Consider the following 19748-nt stretch of genomic DNA (forward strand, 5'->3'; position numbering starts at 1 on the left):
TCAAGGGGAGCCTGGCATGGTGGACACACCTGTCAGCCCACCAACTCAGGAGTCTGGGACAAGGTAATTGGACAACTGCAAGATCAAGGCCAGCCTCAGCAACTTAGCGAGACCCTTGATCCTGCCTCCAAGTAGAAAATAAAGGGCTAGGGGTGTAGCTCAGTGCTAGAGGTTCATCCCCAGCACCATCAAAAAAAAAAAACCAAACATGAGAGACGGTACCCACAGGCAGGGGCCATGGGAGGGGAAGCAGAATGGGGAGGTGCCACGAGGCCAGCCTCCAAGTGGACCCCAGAAGCCACCAGAGCTCACCCCTAGGGCTAAGCAGAAGAAATGACAAGGGGTTTCCATGCTGCTCCACAAACGCCAGGGCTTCAGAGGCCATGCCTGCTTGCTAGAAACACCACGGGCTCAGAGTCACACAGGAGATGGGAGGGCCAGTGTGGCTGGGGTAGGTACCTACCGCTATCTGGTTTGTTGTCAGCATGATGACGTCTGTGCCTTCATGAAAACACTGGGAAGCAGCAAGGTAGCCGATTCGCTGTGGAGGCAAGCAGGAGCCTCTGGATGCTGGGGGCCATGGCAGGCACACTAGACCAGGCCAGGCCTCCACACAGCTCCAGGAGACTCCCAGACGGAGGGAGCACCTGGTCTTAAAACAGTGTTCCCTATGGCTGCCCACACCCTGCCAACACTCTGAGCTCCACGGACTTGCTGAGTCCAAAACCCCTCTAGGGGACAAGGCACGGAGTACTGGGTGTGGGTTTGGTGATGACCCAGCAGACTGCTCAGACCAGGCTGCAGAGGATGGCCAGGGTCACACTCACGAATGCACAGAATGCTTTCAATACACGTGTATGGGCAACCACGTTTTGACAAACATGGTATTTCATTCTTCCATCAACAGTTACCAGTGGTGAGGGAAATTTGTGGCTCAGTGAGGGCGCTGGCTCAGCCTGTGTGAAGTCCCGTGTTCCATCCCCAGGACCACAAGAAATATCAATCAATAAATTGGCCCTGGTGTGGTGGCACACACCTGTGATCCCAGCAACTTGGAGGGCCGAGGTAAAGGATCAGAAGTTCAAGACCAGCCTGGGAACTTAGTGAGACCCTGTCCTCAAAATAAAATTTTTAAAAGGGGCTGGGGATGTAGCTCAGTGGTAGAGCACCCATGTGTTCAATTCCCAGTATCAGGAAAAAAAAAAAAAAAAAGAAAGAGAAAATATCTAAGAGGCACAGGAACAGAATGATGGACATGATTTCTAGGCAAGGAGATTATTGATTTTTTCTAAGGATTATAAATTTAGCTATAGTCTAAACTACATACTCAGTTCAGTCCTACAAAACCAACATTTTGTTAAAATTAAAAGACTTTACATAGACGGTATTAATGCGAGAACTCATAGGGTGGCGTCTACATGGAGAAAGCCTGTGGAACTGAGACAGGTCATTAGTAGTTTTGTTATTTTGGTCATTTTTTTTTTTTTTCTTTTTTGTAATGTTTCCTTCAATCCATTAAGTCCCAAGTTTTCAACTCTGCAAACATAAAAAACACTCGAGTATTATTTCAAAGTATTATTTCCAAATGGTAAATGTACTACTCCATTTAAGTTTTTATAGGTGTTCCATATCTGGACAAAGAGACAAGATGGATTAATAAATACCCAGCTGTAGAAAGTGGGTTTGTTGTTTTGCACACTGGGATGGACCCAGGGCCTCACTCATGCTAAGCAAGGGCTCCACCCTGAGCTGCGTCTCATCCCTGATGATTTTCTTAAAACAAGGAAACCCTCCAGGACCCAGCTCACCACCTGGGGCACAGCATGAGGCCAGGGTTCGGGATGGGGGACACTGCACCACCTGCCTGTGCCAGCCCCACGTCTGGGCCACGGTGGGTAATGAGACCACACGCCATCCCCGCGTAGTCAGGCCCCTGGCACAGAAGGGGCACTGGAGGATGTTGGAGTGGGGATGCCCACCCGACTCACCTTGAACGTGAACTTGGAGGCGCTCATCACTTCAATGATGTTGAAGGCAGCCCAGCTGATGTCGTACCCTAACATTTGCAACTGTTAAGAAGGAGGCACGGGCATTTTTTACTCACAAGCCAAAGAGGAGACCAAGAGAGTAGCCTTAAGGGGAACACGAGCCCCAGGCAGCTCAACTGCCCGCTTCACCCCACACACCCTAGGGCTGCTGCACCTTCCTGACACTTAGAATCCACAGGGACAGGTCAACGGCAACTCCGCAAGGCCAAAAACGTCCGCAGCTGAAACACGGTGTTTACTTCAGCTGTTGGAAACTCCAACCCAAGGTGCATTGGCTCCCGGCAACAACAGGGGCCCACCAAGTGCCCTGACTGGGGACTGCTGTGACAAGCCCCTCCCCATCTAAGAGGAGGAATGGGGCAGGAGGATGGGCACCTGTCCCTAGCCCACACAGCGAGCAGCAACTGCAGCCAGAAAAGGAGCCTGGCCGGCTCAGAGCCTGGGTTCCACCCACTGAGCCTTGACCACCCTAGAGGGCAGGGGCTCCTTCTAGACCAGCACGACGCCCGCGCCCAGCCTGCCCAGCCTGCCCAGCCCACGCCAGCTGTGTGCGCATCACAGCCTGACCTGGAGTCAGAACCGTGTGGCAGTGAATGTGTGATAGGCAGATGGATGGACACACGCACACGCTCACGTGCGCATGGGAAGATGAAGGTGGACAGGTGTGGAAGAGACAGGAAAGCTGGCAGGGTGGAGGCTGCAGCAAGGACGGGGCCCCAGGCCTACAGCACTCAGGCAGACACTTACATATGTCAGCTTGCAGACCGCGTTGGCCTTCACCGCGATGTTGTCCTGCTTCAGCTCTTGCTTGATTTCATCAATGCACTGAGAGATGTATTTTGCCTAAAATGGAAAAAGAGAAACAGCCTAAGTTACAATTGTCTACCTGAAACAGTCAACGATAACCACTCTGGGAAGAAGCCAGACACAAAAGGCTACAGCATGTTGACTCCATTGATAGGAATACCCAGAACAGGCAAGTTCAGGGACAAGACATGGACACCACAGGGCTGGGGAGGGGAGGGAGGTAACTGCTCACAAGGATGGGGTTTCTTTTATGCTTGGTGATGGGGTGATGGAATGCTCTGGTAGTCATGTGACATTCCCACACATATGGATATGCTGGATGTGTCCACTCCCCAGTGGGCGGTGGGGCATCGTGGCCTTCTGCGTCTGGCTGTGATGACGCAGACTATTGTGTCACCCAGTGGTAACGTGTCCCGTGCCTCCGGCTTTCAGCCCTCTCTGCCAGCTCTGCACATCCCCACACTCTAGAGTGCTTAGCCCCAGCAGCACGGAGGTGCTAGGGCCAGCCTGCCAGACAGGTGTGCTCCCCTGGGTGTGGCGCACCACGAGAGATGAGCGTGGATGTCACCATGTCAGTCCCAAGAACCTGAAGGTCCCCAGGAGGAGAGCAGAGGTACCACAGGTCCTGGGTCAGTCTGATGATGGATGTGCAGGGCGCCACGTTTGGCCTCCCAGGCAAGCTCCACAGAGCACAAGGACCCCACGCCCTGCTCGGTTCTGTTTAGTGACGAGATCAAAAGCTGTAACCATTGGAACCCTGTCCTGCCACCCCAGATGGCAGGGCTCACCACTCCACCACCACACCACCCCAAGTCCTACTGCTGCCGCTGGGGCCAGGCCCATGTGGACAGGACAAGGGCTCTAGTTCAAGTCCCTATGCAGCTGACCTCAGCCCCTCCAGGGGCTGTTCTGTGGAGGAAGCCTCAGCAGCCCCAGCAGCTTGTCCTGCCACCACAGGACACCGCCCTGACCCCACCCAAGACCCTTGCACAGGCAGATGGGAAAAGGGCCGCTGTTGTTCAGGGCCATCTCTGCGGAGGGTTGTTCTGAATATTTTATCATCCAGACTTAGGACGACGGGACGAGTGTCACTCTATACACACTTCAACATGCTTCACACGACCAGGTCCCACGGGCTCCTGGGCTCCGTGCTTGGTGTGTGGATACTCCTTTGTTGCATCTCAAAGGACCAGAACAGTTAATGACTTGGATGGAACCAAGACAAATGTGGGAGCCAGAAGCACGGGAGCCTCAAAACTGGCTGGAGGGAACATCGAGTGGAGCTGCAGGAGCAATGGCGCATACCCACAACCCAGGTGCTGGAGAGGCTGGGACAGGAGGAGCGCAGTTCAAGGCCAGCCTCAGAAATTTAGCAAGAGCCTAAAGCAACTTAACAAGGCACTGTCTCAAAATAAAACATAAAAAAGAAAAACTAGGGCTGGGGATGTGGCTCAGTGCTTAAGCACCCCTGGGTTCAATCCCCGGTACCAAAAAGAAAAAAAGGTGCAGCTGGTGCAGACAGCAGTAGTGACCCTCTGTCCAGCAACTCCGGCCCGAGGGTCCACCTGAGCACTGCAGACGGGGGTTCCAGCAAATGCCTGCTCACTAAGGTTCTCAGTCACTCGCTCCCTCACCCTGCAGGAGGGCCTAACAAAGTCCACCCCCAGTAACCCTGGGGGTGTTTTCACAACACCCAGAAAACTCAGGACCACTCACAACAGGAACAGAAAAGTCACCTGCCCTCATGGAAAAAGGCAGCCAAGGAGCAGTAGTTGGCTGCAGGACAGGTGCTGGGGCAAGCAGGGGTCAGTTCAGCAGCCAGCTCATGAGAAGCAGAGCGCAGCTCGCTGGGCTCGGGGAAAGCCAGGGAACTCAGCAGAGAAGGGAGCAATAGGAAGTCGTCAAAAAGATCCCAGAACTGCAAGATTCCGAAATAAAGCACTGGATGGGCAAGGGTGCAGCTCAGCGGCAGGGCGTGAAGCTGGAAGGTGAGGCACTGGGTGCCACCCAGCACCACAAACACAAAATGCCCACTACAGAGCTCAAAGGCTGGAATCAGTCACATGGAGTTGAGTCTGGACTGTGGCAGAGGGGCATGGGGAGCCGAACCAAGGGCACTTCGACTGGGCCACACCCCGGGTTTGTTTTTCTTTTAATTTTGAAACAGGGCCTATGTAGCTGAGGCCAACCTCGAACTTGTGATCCTCCTGCCTCAGCCTTACAAGTGGCCTGTGCCACTGTGTACAGCATATAGAAGGATCTGAGCATCCTTGGGTTTTTGGCATCCTGGGAGTCCTGAAATCAAGCCAAGGATACCGAGGGATGAGCCCGTGTTAACAATGCAAACTAGCCAGGTGCGGAGTGCACACCTATGATCCCAGTGGCCTGGGAGGCTGAGGGAGGGTCTCAAGCTCGATGCTGGCTTCAGCAACTTAGCGAGGCTCTGACGCAACAAATAAAGGTCTGAGGATGTAGCTCACTGTCACACACCCCGGGTTCAATCCCCAGTAGGAGTAGACCCCGTAAGTTAGAAATATTTTGAGGTGTAAGTATAAATGGCTACATATTGACACAGAAAGCAATTAAAGATGCAGCCTCACTCCATGCCACGCCCACTTCTCCACGCGCCAATGAGCACTGCTCTGCCGTGGTTCCTCTGGTTAGCTGCGGTGACTTGACTTGGAGTACAGGACGCACACTCCTTTCCACAGGAACTCCTCAAGGTCGTGGGAAAACAGGCTGCTTCAAACCTAGCTGCATGGCTAAATTCCCTGGGGAGTTTTTCTTAACAACTTAGATTCTTGCTGCTCACAGGTGGTGCATACCTGTCATCCCAGGGTCTCCAGAGGCTGAGGCAGGAGGATTGCAATTTCAAAGCCAGCTCAGAAATTTAGTGAAGCCCAGCAACTCAGCAAGATCCTATCTCAAAATAAAAAATTAAAAAGGGCTAGAGAAGTAGCTCAATGGTAAAATATCAATCCCTGCTACCAAAAAAACAAACTTCAGGTTCTTGGTTCTCCCTAGATGAATTAAATCCAGGCAGATTTCTGGGATAAAGACAAAGAATCTGTATTTTCCCAAATGTTGGCAGAGGGGCTTCAGGATCATATTGATCTGTCTCTGTCCCTCTTTCTCTTTCTTTCCCTAAAAAATAAATTAGTAAATAAGTAAACAAGTAAACAGACTGCTGCTGGACACCACCTCTCAGCATGTGTGGCTCATGTAAGCAGCTCTGGGGACAAGATGACGAGACGGGAAGGTGCCACCTGGGTGGTTATTCCTTGAGGCTGGGAAGGTACTGTCCTGCCTGGGTCCACTGCAGGCCTAGGCCAAGCACTGGGGTCTTCAGCCCTGGTCCGGGCTTAGCTGGCGACCAAGAGGAGCAATGAGGAGGCCTCAATGACAGCTCAGTACGGAGCAGCTGCACCACAGGCGACTGAGAGGTCACCTTGGTCTCCCTGACCCTCCATTGCCTTCCTCAACTCTCACCCACAGGAACAATCTGGTCACAGAGCTCCAGAGCAGGTTCTCCTTGGGGCACTCCATCCCCAGGGAACACTGGCCACGTCTGTGGACAGAGGTGGTTGCCATGGTGGGGCTGCTCTGGGCCTATGGGCAGGGGGGGCTGCTTAGCACCGTGCAGTGCCCAGGACGCCCACCGTGGAGAATGAGCCACAGTCATGAGAGGAGACCCTGACTTAGTGCAGTGACTGATGTTCCTTACAGAAAAGGGAGAACGCTCAGCCGGCGTGGTGGCACATGCCTGCCATTCCAGCAACCCAGGAGGCTGAGGCAGAAGGATCACGAGTTCTAGGCCAGCCTCAGCAACTTACTGAGGCCCCATCTCAAAACAAGGAAAATAAAATGGCAGGGGGTACAGCTCAAGTGGTAGCGCACCCCAGTACCAGTCCAAAAAAAGAAACTCAGCTCAAACATGGCATTTTATTCTTCTCAGATGTGAAAATGAATCTTAAAAATAGCAGCCAGGGCCAGAGTTGTCGCTCAGTGGTGGAGCACTTGCCTAGCACATGAGGTACTGGGTTCAATTCTAAGCACCACATATAAATAAGTAAATAAATAAATGTTCATTGGTAACTAAAAAAAAAAAAAAAAAACAAAACACCAGCAGTCAGCATATACCCAGTACTTGCCCAAGTCAGACCAGCAGAGGGCTTCTGGTCAGGTCCCCACAGTGGTACCCTCACGAGTATCCACAGCTACATCCCCTGGGAGCTTGGGACTGGGCCACAGGAAGGACATTCTCCAGCTGGAGGCCTAAGAGCATCAGCTTCCCCTCCCACTAGTCCCAGTTCACGCCACCCTCAAAATATTCTACATACACGCGCGCTGAATTTTCCCCATTTCTAAGCCTCACGTACTAGGCAAGTGCCATCAGTGAACCAGAGGGCTCAGCCCAGCAGTTCCTACTCCTGGTGAAAGAGGTGCCCAGTGACCAGGCCAGAGCGGGCACAGAGGAGCTGGAGAGTTCAGCTGCGGGCAACTGGGACCCAAGCAGGGTTTTGAGGGTAAGTAGAGGGCAGAGAAAGGCCAGCCCTGACCAAGTGCCCCAAATGGACACAGCATAAACAGAAAAGATGCTGCAGGCTCAGCAAGAGAGCCAAGGAAGCAGGGTGGGGCTCTGCTCGTCTTTCAAAGGGCCAGGAAACAGGAGGGCAGAGGGATAGGAAAGGCGACCAGGCACTCCAAGAGTGGGGTGCCCCAGGCTTCCAGGGGATGCAGGTGACAGCTAGGTAGACAGGTCCAGAGCACCCAGCTCTGAACAGGAGCTGAGGTGAGGCAGCTCACCTAAGGTGAGGTCAGAGGGGGGAGGGGAAGCACATGCAGGGATAGGATACCACTAACCAGAGGAGAAAGGGGACACCTCACCAGAGGACCACGGGAGAAGGGACGTGCTGAGTGTCGGCTGCAGCTCCCCACGGCAGCCCTGGCCACATGCAGCTCAGAGAGCTGCAATGTGGGGGGTAGACCTGACAGGTGGGGATCGGACCTGCAGGTCCCTCGGCCTCAGCACCAAACATAGCCAGCTTCTGGAAGACATCAGGGGTGATGCAGGGCATGCTGGTCAGGTCGAATGCATTCTTGCATTAACCACGCCTGCTGCTTTTGTCTGTCTTCCTGCCATGCCCCGGTTCGACCCAGGCCTAAGCACCAGGCAAGCACCCACCACTGAGCTGCACCCAGCCCATTTCTTTTTTTAAAAACGTGGCTACTAGAAAACTCAAAACTGTTCACGTGGCTAGCACTACTTCTATAGGGCAGCACTATTTGCAGGCAATGGGGACACCCGGTCCCTAGAGCAGCCATGGCCAGCTGGGGCCAGCACCAGCAGATAAACTCCCGTTCCCTTGGCTTCTGGCCTGGGAACTCCTGCATCCCCACAGTTGGCCTCCCGGGGGTGCAGGACGTCTTCCACGCTGTGTGCACCTCAGGGAGTCAGGGTGAAACACTCCTTCCAGAGGGTTACTGTGGAAAGGAGCTGCTCTAACATGCTTCAGGGTTGACTCAGGACGAGCTGCAGAGAAGACCGGACGAGGAGAGCCAGGTGAGCAACCCAGGTCCTAGCTTGCACTTCTGGGTCTCGGGAAGAAAGTCCTGGGTCCCCAGGAGCATCTGGCTAGAGAAGCCCCAGTGTGGCCCAGAGACACCATAGAGAAACTCAGGAAGACCCTAAGTTCCAGCAGGGCAGGGCACACAGAAAGCACAGGGTAAGAGGGGCTGGCAGGGGCAGTACCTAGGGCTCTGGAGAGATGAACAGGGCACTGCTGGGGCGCGTGGCATCTAGAGGGAAACAGGCCAAAGGCTGGCATTTGTGACAAGTCACTTCAAACACGATCGCTAAAAAAGTAGACCCACCCTCTCACCGTGCACAGGCCACAGGGCCATCGAGGAGTTTGCTGGGCTAGATCCAGATGTGGCAGGGCTGGGCCTGCAGAAGCCCCAGGGAGAGCCTGCACACCCTTCCCCAGCTCCACAGCCAGCAGCGCTGTGTCTTCCAGGCTCTCTGCCTCTAGCCCTCCTGCCTCTTCATGAGAACCCTGGGGTGACACTGGGCCCTGATGACCAGGGTGACCCCAGCTCAGGGTCCTTCACTGATCCTATCTGCAGTCCTTTTGTATCCAAAGGCAATGTACCCCAGGTCTCAGGATTAGCATGAGGCTACCTCTGGGGACTAGTATTCAACTGACCACAGTCAGGTCACCCAAGTGACCCAGGGCAGAGGGAGACCAATACTGTGGGGGTATGTCTTCCAAGGCTGCAGCACAAAAGCCAGGAGACAGGGAGGTGGCCCTGCCTCCATGCTAAACAGGCAGCCCTGCCTGGAGGGCACGGGCACCATGGAAGGGCCCAGTGGGCGAGCAGGGCCGGGCCCAGCCCAGGGCCTGAACAACGGGCAGCACCTGCCCCAGGAGCAGGGTGGGGAAAGTACCCACAAACTCAGGAGGTTCCAGCCTCAGTGTGAGCAAGAAGCTGGACAAAGCAGACACCAAGAGGGCTGAGAGGGCTGATGGGAGGAAGCACAGGAGAGTGAGGGGCAGAGAGCAAAGGAAGCGGCCTGGCAGACACGCAGGTCCAGGCAACACTGGGCTACACCTGTGGAAGCAGATGGGTATCCCCAACCCTGGTGACAGTCACTGGTAGCCCACTGGGGAGTAGGGCTGGTGGATGTGCCAAACAAAGCTCAATCCAGCAACAGCTGACCCCAAGACGGGGCTGCATATGCCTGAATTTTGTTGGGACAACTCCCATGAGAGACTGGACAAAAGAATCCTACAGGGCTGCCCCTGTGGTCACCGGGAAGTCCAGCAAGGCTAAGGTGACCTGTGTTCCCCAAGGCCTGCCCTGGGCTTGCTCTGTACTCAGCTGCTGGCTGGAGCAGCCGTGGGCAGCATGGACTCTGGCACATCAGGCGCAGACAATCTAGACTCACCACGCTCCCACCGGGGCGGAGGCCTAGGAGATGCACCTGGGGTGCACCAGAGGTGCAAGAGCAGAGACAACACCAGTTAGGAAGACACTGGAAGCCTGCAGGAGCCAGGCACAAGGCAATGGAGCAACAAGCAACTACACCAAGGCACTACCCCCGCTGACCACCCTGGCCCACCAGCCTACAGACTGCACCCAGAGCAAACGGCACTGCCAGAACACACTAAATGGCCCACCAGAGGGAGACTGCCCTGGAGACAGGTCTGCATACACACCACGGAAGCTGCAGGGGAGCAGAGGCTGGCCCTGAGGGAGAGGCAAACTTGCCCCCAGCGCCCCAACTCTGCCAAAGCACAGGGCTGCCTGAGGGCTGAGGATACTTGGAAGACATGCTGCATATCAGTCTTAGGTAAAACCTACCATCAAAAGGAAACTTTGGAGAAAACTACAGTTATGGGAAAGCACAAGGTCGGAAGTCTTCGCTCAGGGGCAGTGATGACAGGAAAGAACTAGGAAGCACAGTCTACGAAGAAGCCATTTTTAAAGGGGAAACAGTCACTGCAGCTGCCCAGGGCACCTGTCAGCACTGGAGGAATGCCCTCGAGACCAGGAGGATGGTCTTCTGAGGAACCAGGAGCCCAGGCTTCCATGGGTCCTGCCTGGAGAGAACAACGTGTCCATCAGTCAGCGGGGGGTGGAGGGCACACAGAAACCTGAGACTCTGAGAAGGTCCCACCCAGCCGGGCCCTGCACCTTTAAAAAGCACCTCCAGCCAGGCAGGGTGGCACACTCCTGTAACCCCAGCACCTCAGGCAGAGGATCTCAAGTTCTAAACCAGCCTCAGCAACTTAGCAAGGCCCTGAGCAACTCAATGAGATCCTGTCTCTAAATAAAATATAAAAAGGGCCAAGAGGACTGGGGTTGTAGCTCAGTGGTTGAGTGCTTGCCCTGGGTTTGATCCCCAGCACCACATAAAAAAGTAAATAAATAAAATAAAGGTATTGTGTCCATCTACAATTAAAAAATATTAAAAAAAAAAAAGGGCTGGGGATGTGGCTCAGTGGTTGAGTGCCCCTGTGTTCAATCCCAAATAACAGATAGATAAAAGCACTTCCTCTATCAATGTCCCATTTGATGAGGACCTGCCTGTGGAAAAGGCACTATCAGTTCCTGCCAATTCCAAATGAAGAAACAAGGCTCCACACTGAGGGTACAGCTCAGTGGTAGAGCGTGTGCTTTGCACGTGTAAGACCGTGGGACTGACCCACAACATGGGGTGGATGAAGGCTACCTGGGAAGGAAAGCACACCTCCCTCAACAATAGGCCCCCTCCTGGTGCAGTGGTCCACACCTGTAATCCTAGTTACTCCAGAGGCTGAGCCAAAAGGAGTGCAAGTCTAAGACCAGCCTGAGCCCTGTGTCAAACTGTAATCCTTAAACTGGGGAAGCTGGGGCAGGAGGGTCACCAAGTCTTAGGCCAGCCTTAGCAATTTAGTAAGGCCCTCGGCTACTTACCAAGACCCTATCTTAAAATAAAAAATAAAAAGGGCTGAGGATGTACCTTAGTGATAAAGCACTCCTGGGTTCAATCTCCAGTACCAAAAAACAAACAAGCAAATCAAAAAGGCCAGCCTGGACAACACAGCAATACTCCATTTCAAAAATGTAATAAACAACATCCAAACAGTGGCACACACCTGTCATCTCAACTACACATGAGGCTGAGGCAAAAGGATGGCAAGTCTGAGACCAGCCTGGTCAACTTAGAGAGGCCCTGTCTAAAAGAAACAAACAGGGCTGGGGTGTCGTTCAGCCGGCAGAGCACCACTCCCCTAATCAGTGTGTGGTCCATCCTCAGGGCTGCCAAACAGGCTGTCCAGGAACACCCACAGAACAGGATGGAGGAATGGGAGCCAGGAGAGCCTACCAGGGCAGAAAAAGCCACCAGAGGGTGCAAACACACTTTGAATTTGGACAGCCACACTCAGTACATAAGCTGTAAGCCAATCAGCTACTCCTTCCACTCAAGCAGAAACTGAGGATGGTACACAAGTTAGTAACACAGTAACCAAGCAGCCAGAGTGCTGGAGGATGCACAGCAAAGAGCAGCCACAGAGGAGGGACAGGGTGCAGATGAAGGAAGGAACCAACCTCCTTCCCCAGGAGGTCACAAGCTTCTGGAACAGGGCAGCAATGTGGCAAGACCTCAGGTTCCCCAGCCAGGAACTGGACTGAGGGTGTCTGGAGCAAGTTCCTAACTTCCTGCTCCTTCTGGTGTGGGCCACGGCAAGCAGGACCAGTTCATATCTGGCACAGGGGCTTGCAGGGCCTAAGCGGAGTGTCTGGGCATCCTCAACGAAGCCAGTCCCTTGGTGGCCACTAAATGTTCCTGTTCTTCCTTAATCTAGGTCACAGGTTGGGGTAAGGGAGGGGAGGGAAGGAAATGATGCCCACAGTTAAAATTTCACTTCTGGGAGCCATTGCCACTCCCTGGTTTTTGGTTCCTGTTTGAAGCTGGCTTCCCCACTCCAGGATTTCCTTACTGGAGCTGAGGCGGCACCAGGGACAGCCCTAGGAGCTTGGGCCCAAAGGCAAGGCCCTGACACCTGGCAGGTTCCCAGCCTGGCCCCAGGGAGCACCCCGGACACAGTTCCCCAAACAGGAGTTTCTCCAGGGGCACCCGGATCTCCTGCCTCCGGCTCCCAAGGAGGGTCGCCATGAGAATCGGGTTCCTGGTTCCTGGTCCAGAGACCAGGAACCCAAAACTTCCACCTGTGACAGGAAACCTCAGGTGTGAGGGCCACTGCTCAGGCACCCACTAGGTCTCTTAGGGCAATCACTCGGGAGGGGCAGACCAGAATCCCTCCGAGTGAGTGAACCGAGGCTCCGGGAGGGAGGCCACCGCGGCAGGGTCAGCTGCTCGCGAGACCGCTGCTTAGGGGTACACTGAGGCTGGACGGGGGAGAGGACGTGCAGGGTCGCTGCCCCTAGGCAGGCGGGGCCGGAGCCCGGAGCGCGGCCTCGGGGACCGGCTGGAGGGTGAGCAGGCCCGGCGGGCAGGGCGGGCAGAGCCGGGCGGTGACCAGGCCGGGCAGCCCCGCTCCGCGCCGGCTCACCTCGTCCTCCTTGTGGTTGCGGATGCCGCGGACCAGGTCCTGCAGGTTCTTGTCGAACATGCGGTCGATGCTGCCCTTGACCATCTTGAGGGCCATCGCGGCGGCCCGCGGGCTCTGGCCCCCGAAGGTCCGCGGCCCGGCGCCGTGCGGGGGCCCGGGAACCGCGCCTGCCGCCCGCGGAGCACTGCGCTGCCGGCCGCCGCGGCGGAGCAGGCGCCCAGGCCAGGGTGGCGGCGGGGTCCGGGGACAGGGACGGCGGCGGCGACACCCTGGCCGAAGGCCCGCGCTCCGAAACCCAGCCGCTGGCAAATGGCGGACAAGATGGCGGCAGGTCAGCTGACGGCGGCCGCCGGGTCCCAACCGGGCAGTCTGAGGAAGCCCCGCCTCCCTGAGGCCACACCTCTTCGCCTCCGTTTCCCTGACGACCACAGTCCGCCCAATCACCATACGAACACCGCGCTTTTCGGCCGCTTCGTCCCGCCCCTTCAGTCTCAGGCTCTGCCCTCTCATTGGTGGATGTCCTACGTAATTCCGCTCACTTCTCCGTTCTGTGTCTAACCACGCCCCTGAAGGAGGGCCCGCCCAGTCCCGCCCCTCGACTAAGTGACAGCTATGGGCGTGGTCTGAAGTGGGCGGGGCCTGAGTGGGCCGGGAGCCCACGTGGAGTTCACCCGTGTAGTTCCTGGAGAAGAACTTAAGCACCGCCTTTTCCGAATCTAAAAGTTGACGCTGCCTAAGAACCTCCAAATTCCATGCGGTGAACCAATCCTGTGTCCCCTGTAGCCTCACAAAATCCTGTAGTAAGGACAGGACTGGGACTAACGTGCTCACAGGAAGAAACTGAGGCCAGAGCTGCAGCAACAACGCAAGTAACTCCTTCAGTACACATCCATCGAAGGCCCATAGTGTGCCCGGCATAGGAGGGGGCACTGGACGCAACAGGAAATGAGATACACGGAGTGGCGCCCTGAGGGAATACCCCATTAGGAAAGGAGAGGAGCAAGCCACAAACTCGGATAATTCAGATGCAACCCAAATATAACTGACATATGGAAAATACAGTGAAGTCGAAGAGCAGAGCAAAACAAAAACTTCATGGTTGGACTGCTGCTGAAAGGCAGAGCACCTGCTTAGTGTGCGGGGACACTGGGTTCAATCACAGCTACACTAAAAAATCGAAAACTATCAGAATGGATTTTTTAAAAGTCTGTTTCAACTACATGCTAGCCACTTTGGTACATGTCTTTTTTTTTTTTTTTTTTTTTTTTTTTTTTTTTGGTGGTACTGGGGATTGAACCCAGACCTTGTGCATGAAAAGCAAGCACTCTACCAACTGAGCTATACCCCCGGCCCCACCACTTTGAATATAAAGACAAGTTGGCATAGTGGAGTATGCCTGTAGTCCCAGCTGCTCCAGAGGCCTGAGGCAGGAAGATGGCTTAAACCCAAGAGATTGAGGCCAGACTGGACAACATAACAAGACTCTTTCTCTTTAAAAGACACTTAAGCCAGCCAGGCATGGTGGCACACACCTGTAATCCCAGCAACTGGAGAGGTTGAGGCAGGAGTATCATGATTTGGAGGCCAACCTCAGCAATAGCAAGGCCCTAAACAACTTAGTGAGACCCTACCTCAAAATAAACATAAAAAGAGCTTGAAATGTGGCTCAGTGGTTAAATGCCCCAGGGTTCAATTCTCAGTACCCTTCCCCACTCCCCCCTCAAAAAGAAAACAAAACAAAGAAAACCAGTATGGTGGCGCATGCCACCATAGTTTAGGTACAAACTTTAGTTTAGGTACAAACTAAAGAATGGTTACTAACATCCACGCAATCACTGTTCACATGGTACATTGTTTAGGAGCAATAGGAATCAAAAGAGAGCAATGTTTCTTTATATAGGAATTATCATTCTGTATTGTTAAACATGTCACACTAAGTAACTGATGATGGGCACAGAGACGGGGTGTTCCCATGGGAGAAGCTTATTTCCTACATAACATGGAGTCTCAGAGCAAAATGGTCTGTTTAGTTATTTCCCTTAGAGTCTGGCTATAACATTCTCATGGAGCCAGATCTGTCAGCCCATCACAGCCTCCAACTTGGGATCCTCCTGCCACAGCCTCCCAAGTTGCTGGGCACATAGGCATGTGCCGTTGCATTTGGCTCTGATTTTCTGTTTTTAATGACAATACTATCCTTTTCTTAGTTGCTTATCAGTGTAAATTATTCCCAGTATTTTCCCCTCACACTGCGCTCCATGATACAGGTGTAAGAGCCAAAGGGTGAAGCATATTCTCAGCAGGAGAGAGAAGGCCAAGAGGTGATGAGCGTCATACAGACTTGAGTCCATTCCTCAGACGTGGAGAGGGAGAGCCAAGAGTGAGCCTGGGGTCTGGGGAGATAGCTCAGTCGGTAGAGTGCTTGCCTTGTCAAGCACAAAGCCCTGGGTTTGATCCCCAGCACCGCAAAAAAAAAAAAAAAAGAGTGAGCCTGGGAGAGTAGCAGGGACGTGCCTGGAGCCTGCTCCGCAGAGGTCTTTGCAAGCAGAGCTTCTACTCCTCCCCACCTGAGCCCCAGCGGCAGCCAAAGGGTCTCATTCCTCCTCTATTCCGACCCCGCAGGGGCCGGAGAATGCCGCGGTGGATGGGAGCCCAGGTGGGCAAACGGCACGTGTTATTTCCCCACTCTGAGGTCTAAAGAGGCACTGTCCAGGCCAGATGTGGCAGCATCACCTCTCATCCCAGCAGGAAAGTAAGTCTGGGCTGGATCAGACAATCACATGACCCTGTCTCAACTTAAATTGAAAGGTCTGGGGTGCATCTCCATGGTAGAGCACTTGCCTGGCTTGCATGAAGCCCCAGTTCTGCAGTAAATAGGTAAATAGGAAAGTCCTGCTGTACTCTCTGCTCCCTCCCCTGTTGGACTCTTCTCCATGTTTTCAACTAATTATTTTGTTTATTTTTGGTGTCCACTACTTCCTCCTACCTGAGCACAAGTGCTAAAAGGGCAGCTTCGTCTCTTTGTTATAGGAATAGGGCTTAAGGAATACTTCAGTCCAGGAAGTCTGAATAAGAGTTTCCAGCTGGGTGTGGTGGCCACACCTATCATCCCAGCAGCTGGAGAGGCTGAGCCAGGAGGATGGCGAGTTCAAAGCTAGCCTTAGCAAAATCGAGGCACTAAGCAACTCAGTGAGACCCTGTCTTTAAATAAAATACAAAATAGGGCTGGGGATGTGGCTCAGTGGTCGAGTGCCCCTGAGGTCAATCCCTAGTGCCAAAAGAAAAAGAAAAATTAATTCCCAAAGAGCTGATTCCTACATATCCTGGAGCCAGTGGCTGCCCGCAACCCTCATGGTCGTCAGTAGAGGGCAGCGACAGCCAGGCTCCCATAGAGGCAGCTCTGGATGATCTTGGCCTGTGAGAAACGGAGGAGGTCGGTGAATCTGTTAACAACCTCAGCTCTGCCCTGAGTCAGCTCCTTCATGCACAAATGAGCCATCCCTTATCCACCCACCCGCCCTTCCATTCATCCCTCACCCACCCATCTGATAGCAGCACAGGGATTATCTCCTGAAGCCAATTTTGGCAAGGAGCTGAGCTGAAACACAGTCCCAACCAGGAGGAATTTGGGGAAAGTACTCCAGACTGATGTCAGGACCAAGTGAAGGGACAGAATGAGCTCACATGAGGAGGAACAGTGAGGCTGGCAGGCCTGCAAGAGTGGAGGAAGGTGAGCTTGGCGGCTCAGAGGGGCCAGGTCCATCACCTGGCAGGCATTCCTTGAGGCAGACCCCGTGAGTTCTAGTTTGAAACTTGTGACAATTGGCGAAGATCATTTCCATTTGCTCTTGACCCACGCTCAGAAAAATGAAGTCCATGAACCAAACCCCCAGCTCCCAGCTTCGAAACTACATCTTAAACTTTTCTGCTCCTCCAGCTCTGTCACCAAGAACAGCTTCTCCCATCTGCACTGGGTTTCACAACTCTGAAGTCCTTGGAGGGTGATGACGGGGACAGTGGTGTATTCGTCTGCACAGCTGTAAATAGTGCTGCGTGCCAAACACGCTGCCTCAAAGCTTGGGCCCTTCATTGTTGTCTGCTCTCCTCTGCAGACCAGCCTGATGTGGATGCTGTTCCTGGCTCCAGTTTTGGATTGCCCCCGGCCTGTTGCAGGGAGAGGAAGTTGATAATCATTTAACAGCTGGCTCTTGGAATGGGACTGCTTACTCCGAAAAGTCACCAGAGTCTGTGGTGTAAACACGTCCATGTGTAAGAACCCAGAAACCACTCCAGACACAGGAACTCACATAAGAGAGTTTATTAAGCACAGAGGCAGAGTGTCTCCCTGCAGGGTAAGAGAGAAAATGAGAGGAAGAGAGAGAGAGAGAGAGAGATCGCCCAAGAGAGTGAAATGGAGGAGAGAGCATGACAGCAAGGAGGAGAGAGAAAATGGCAGGGGAGCTAGTCTTAAGCAGTGGAATTCCGCGGGCTAACGGGACCAATAACGGAGAAGGATACTTGCGAGCTGACCGATGAACCAAAAGCTAGCTAGGAAGTTCACGGACTGACAAGAAGTTGGGAGGCGGGGAAATGACTGCAGCGTAAAGGGCGGGGGAGCAGCTTTATATTATATTACCGTGGAGGCTCATCTCAACCCATTGTTGAGGCCTCAGCACACCTGGAGCTGGAGAAAGGGGTCTATTTAGACACCTTTGTATATCTACTCCACCAAACGCATATGGTAGATAGGGGCCCAGCTCAGTGGCAGAGCGTGATCTTAGCACATGCGCATCCCAGGTTCCATCTCTAGGACCAAAAACAAAAACAAAATAACAACATCAACAAAAACCAAAACCTAGAGGGGTGCAGTGGTGCACGCCTGTAATCACAGCAGCTCGGGAGGCTGAGGCAGGAGGATCACGAGTTCAAAGAGAGCCTCAGCGAAAATGAGGTGCTAAGCAACTCAGTGAGAGCCTGTCTCTAAATAAAATTCAAAATAGGGCTGGGGGTGTGGCTCAGTGGTTGAGCTCTTGCCTAGCACATGTGAGGCACTAGGTTTGATCCTTGGCACCACGTAAAAATAAATAAATACGATAAAGGTATTGTGTCCATCTACAACAACAAAAAGTAGTTGGACATAGTGGCCATGCCTGTAATCCCAGCAACTTGGGAGGCTGAGGCAGGAGGATCCCGAGTTCAAATCCAGCCTCGGCAACTTAAGGAGAGATTCTAAACAACTAAGTGAGACCCTGTCTCAGAATCAAAAACAAAGAAAGAAAGAAAAAAAGAGAAGAAAATTGAGGTGCTGCCAGGGGCTGGAAGAGGAGGATGGGGAGTTAGCGTTTGACAGGAACAGAATTTCAATTTTAATTAATTGATTGATTTTTGCAGTACTGAGAATTGAACCCAAGGGCACTCTACCACTGGGCTACACCCCAGCCCTTTCTATTTTTTATTTTGAGACAGGGTCTCACTAAAATACCAGGCTGGCCTCAACTTGCCATCCTCCTGCCTCAGCCTCCCAAGTTGCTGGGATGATAGGTGTGTGACACTGTACCTGGACAGAGTTTAGGTTTTGCAAGATAAAAATAGTGATTGATTGTCCACCAATGTGAGTGCACCCAATGCCACTGAACAGTGCTTGAGAAGGTGCTGAAGACGATGCCGTTCATTGACCTGTGTTCCATCGCCACCGGAAACAGCAACTGCGGAGGCAGCACAGGGAACAAGAGCTATAAAGGTCAACTCTGCAGACCAGGGTCACCTGGATCCCTCTGAGATTCCCTCTTGCTGTATCCCTGGTCCTTTGCTTCCTCCTGCAGACAGTGAGCCTAGATGCATCTCTGTTAGCAGGGTACAAGGACTACAAAGTCATAGGTCACCTACAGATGGGACTTTGGAAAGATAGAAACATACAAACACACAGTGCACGCTCCTGTTGTCCCTGCCACATAGGAGGCTGAGGCAGAAGGATCACAAGTTAGAGGCCAGCCTCAGCAACTTGGTGAGGACCTAAGCAACTTAGTGAGGCTCTATCTCAGAATAAAAAGTGAGAAGGACGGGGGAGTGGCTCAGTGGTAGAGAGCCCTGGGCTCAGTGATACCAGTACTGCAAAAACAAAAACAAAAAGAAGGGGCCAGGCTGGGGATACAGCTCAGTTAGTAGAGTGCTTGCCTTGCAAGCATAAGGCCCTGGGTTTGATCCCAAGCACAAGAAAGAAAAGAAAAGGAAGGAAAGAAAGGAGGGGCCTAGCTGGGCCTTTCACGCCCCACATGCAAGGCTGAGGCCTGGTTTGGGAGCAGCGCTGCCTAGCACATGGGAAGTGCTGGGTTCCAGCCCCAGCACCACAAAAAAAGAATAAAAAAGAAGAGAAGAAACCTAACTTGATGGGCAGGGGCAACAAGGCACCGTGGGCCAGGGCCAAGCCACAGACTCTGGACGCAGAGCCCAGAAGAGAGGACCCAGGTCCTCTGCCTTCCCTGGCCCCTTGGACCTCTCCGTGGTGCTGAAACGCCCCCTCTCTGGCCAGGGTTTGGGCCCCAGGGATTCTAGCCCTGCCCAGTCTTGCCAAATACGCCCCAGGACTCTTACAGACAGGGTTGGGGGTGGCCTTGAGTTCTAGGGCAGCCTGGGAGTAGGAGCTCAGCCGCAGACACTCCCAGCTGGAGTGTGGCAGAGAGATTCGTAACAGAGGGAGGGCCTCCTCTACCAATGCCTCTCCTGGGAAGGATGCAAGGCTGGGCCTGCATCACCTCCAGTGTCAAGTTTCGGCCTCAAATCATATCAGCTGGTTCACGCGTGTGAATGAAAAATAAGTCAGAATCTCTGTTCT

General features: G+C 53.5%; 1 protein-coding gene across 1 annotated transcript; it reads right to left on the minus strand.

Annotated features, from left to right (window-relative positions):
* Window positions 1-379: 379 nt before the first annotated feature.
* Window positions 380-13426, minus strand: LOC306646474 (uncharacterized protein; the record flags this gene model as incomplete). The annotated part of the gene is made up of 4 exons (XM_079115073.1): window positions 380-541; window positions 1989-2069; window positions 2796-2891; window positions 12917-13426. The coding sequence occupies 4 exons, from the start codon at window positions 13424-13426 to the stop codon at window positions 395-397; spliced, it is 834 nt and encodes a 277-aa protein (XP_078971199.1). The 3' UTR covers window positions 380-394.
* Between the last annotated feature and the right edge of the window lie 6322 nt (window positions 13427-19748).

This window comes from Sciurus vulgaris (assembly GCF_902686455.1).
Source record: "Sciurus vulgaris genome assembly, chromosome: 16".
NCBI classification, from domain to species: Eukaryota; Metazoa; Chordata; class Mammalia; order Rodentia; family Sciuridae; genus Sciurus; species Sciurus vulgaris.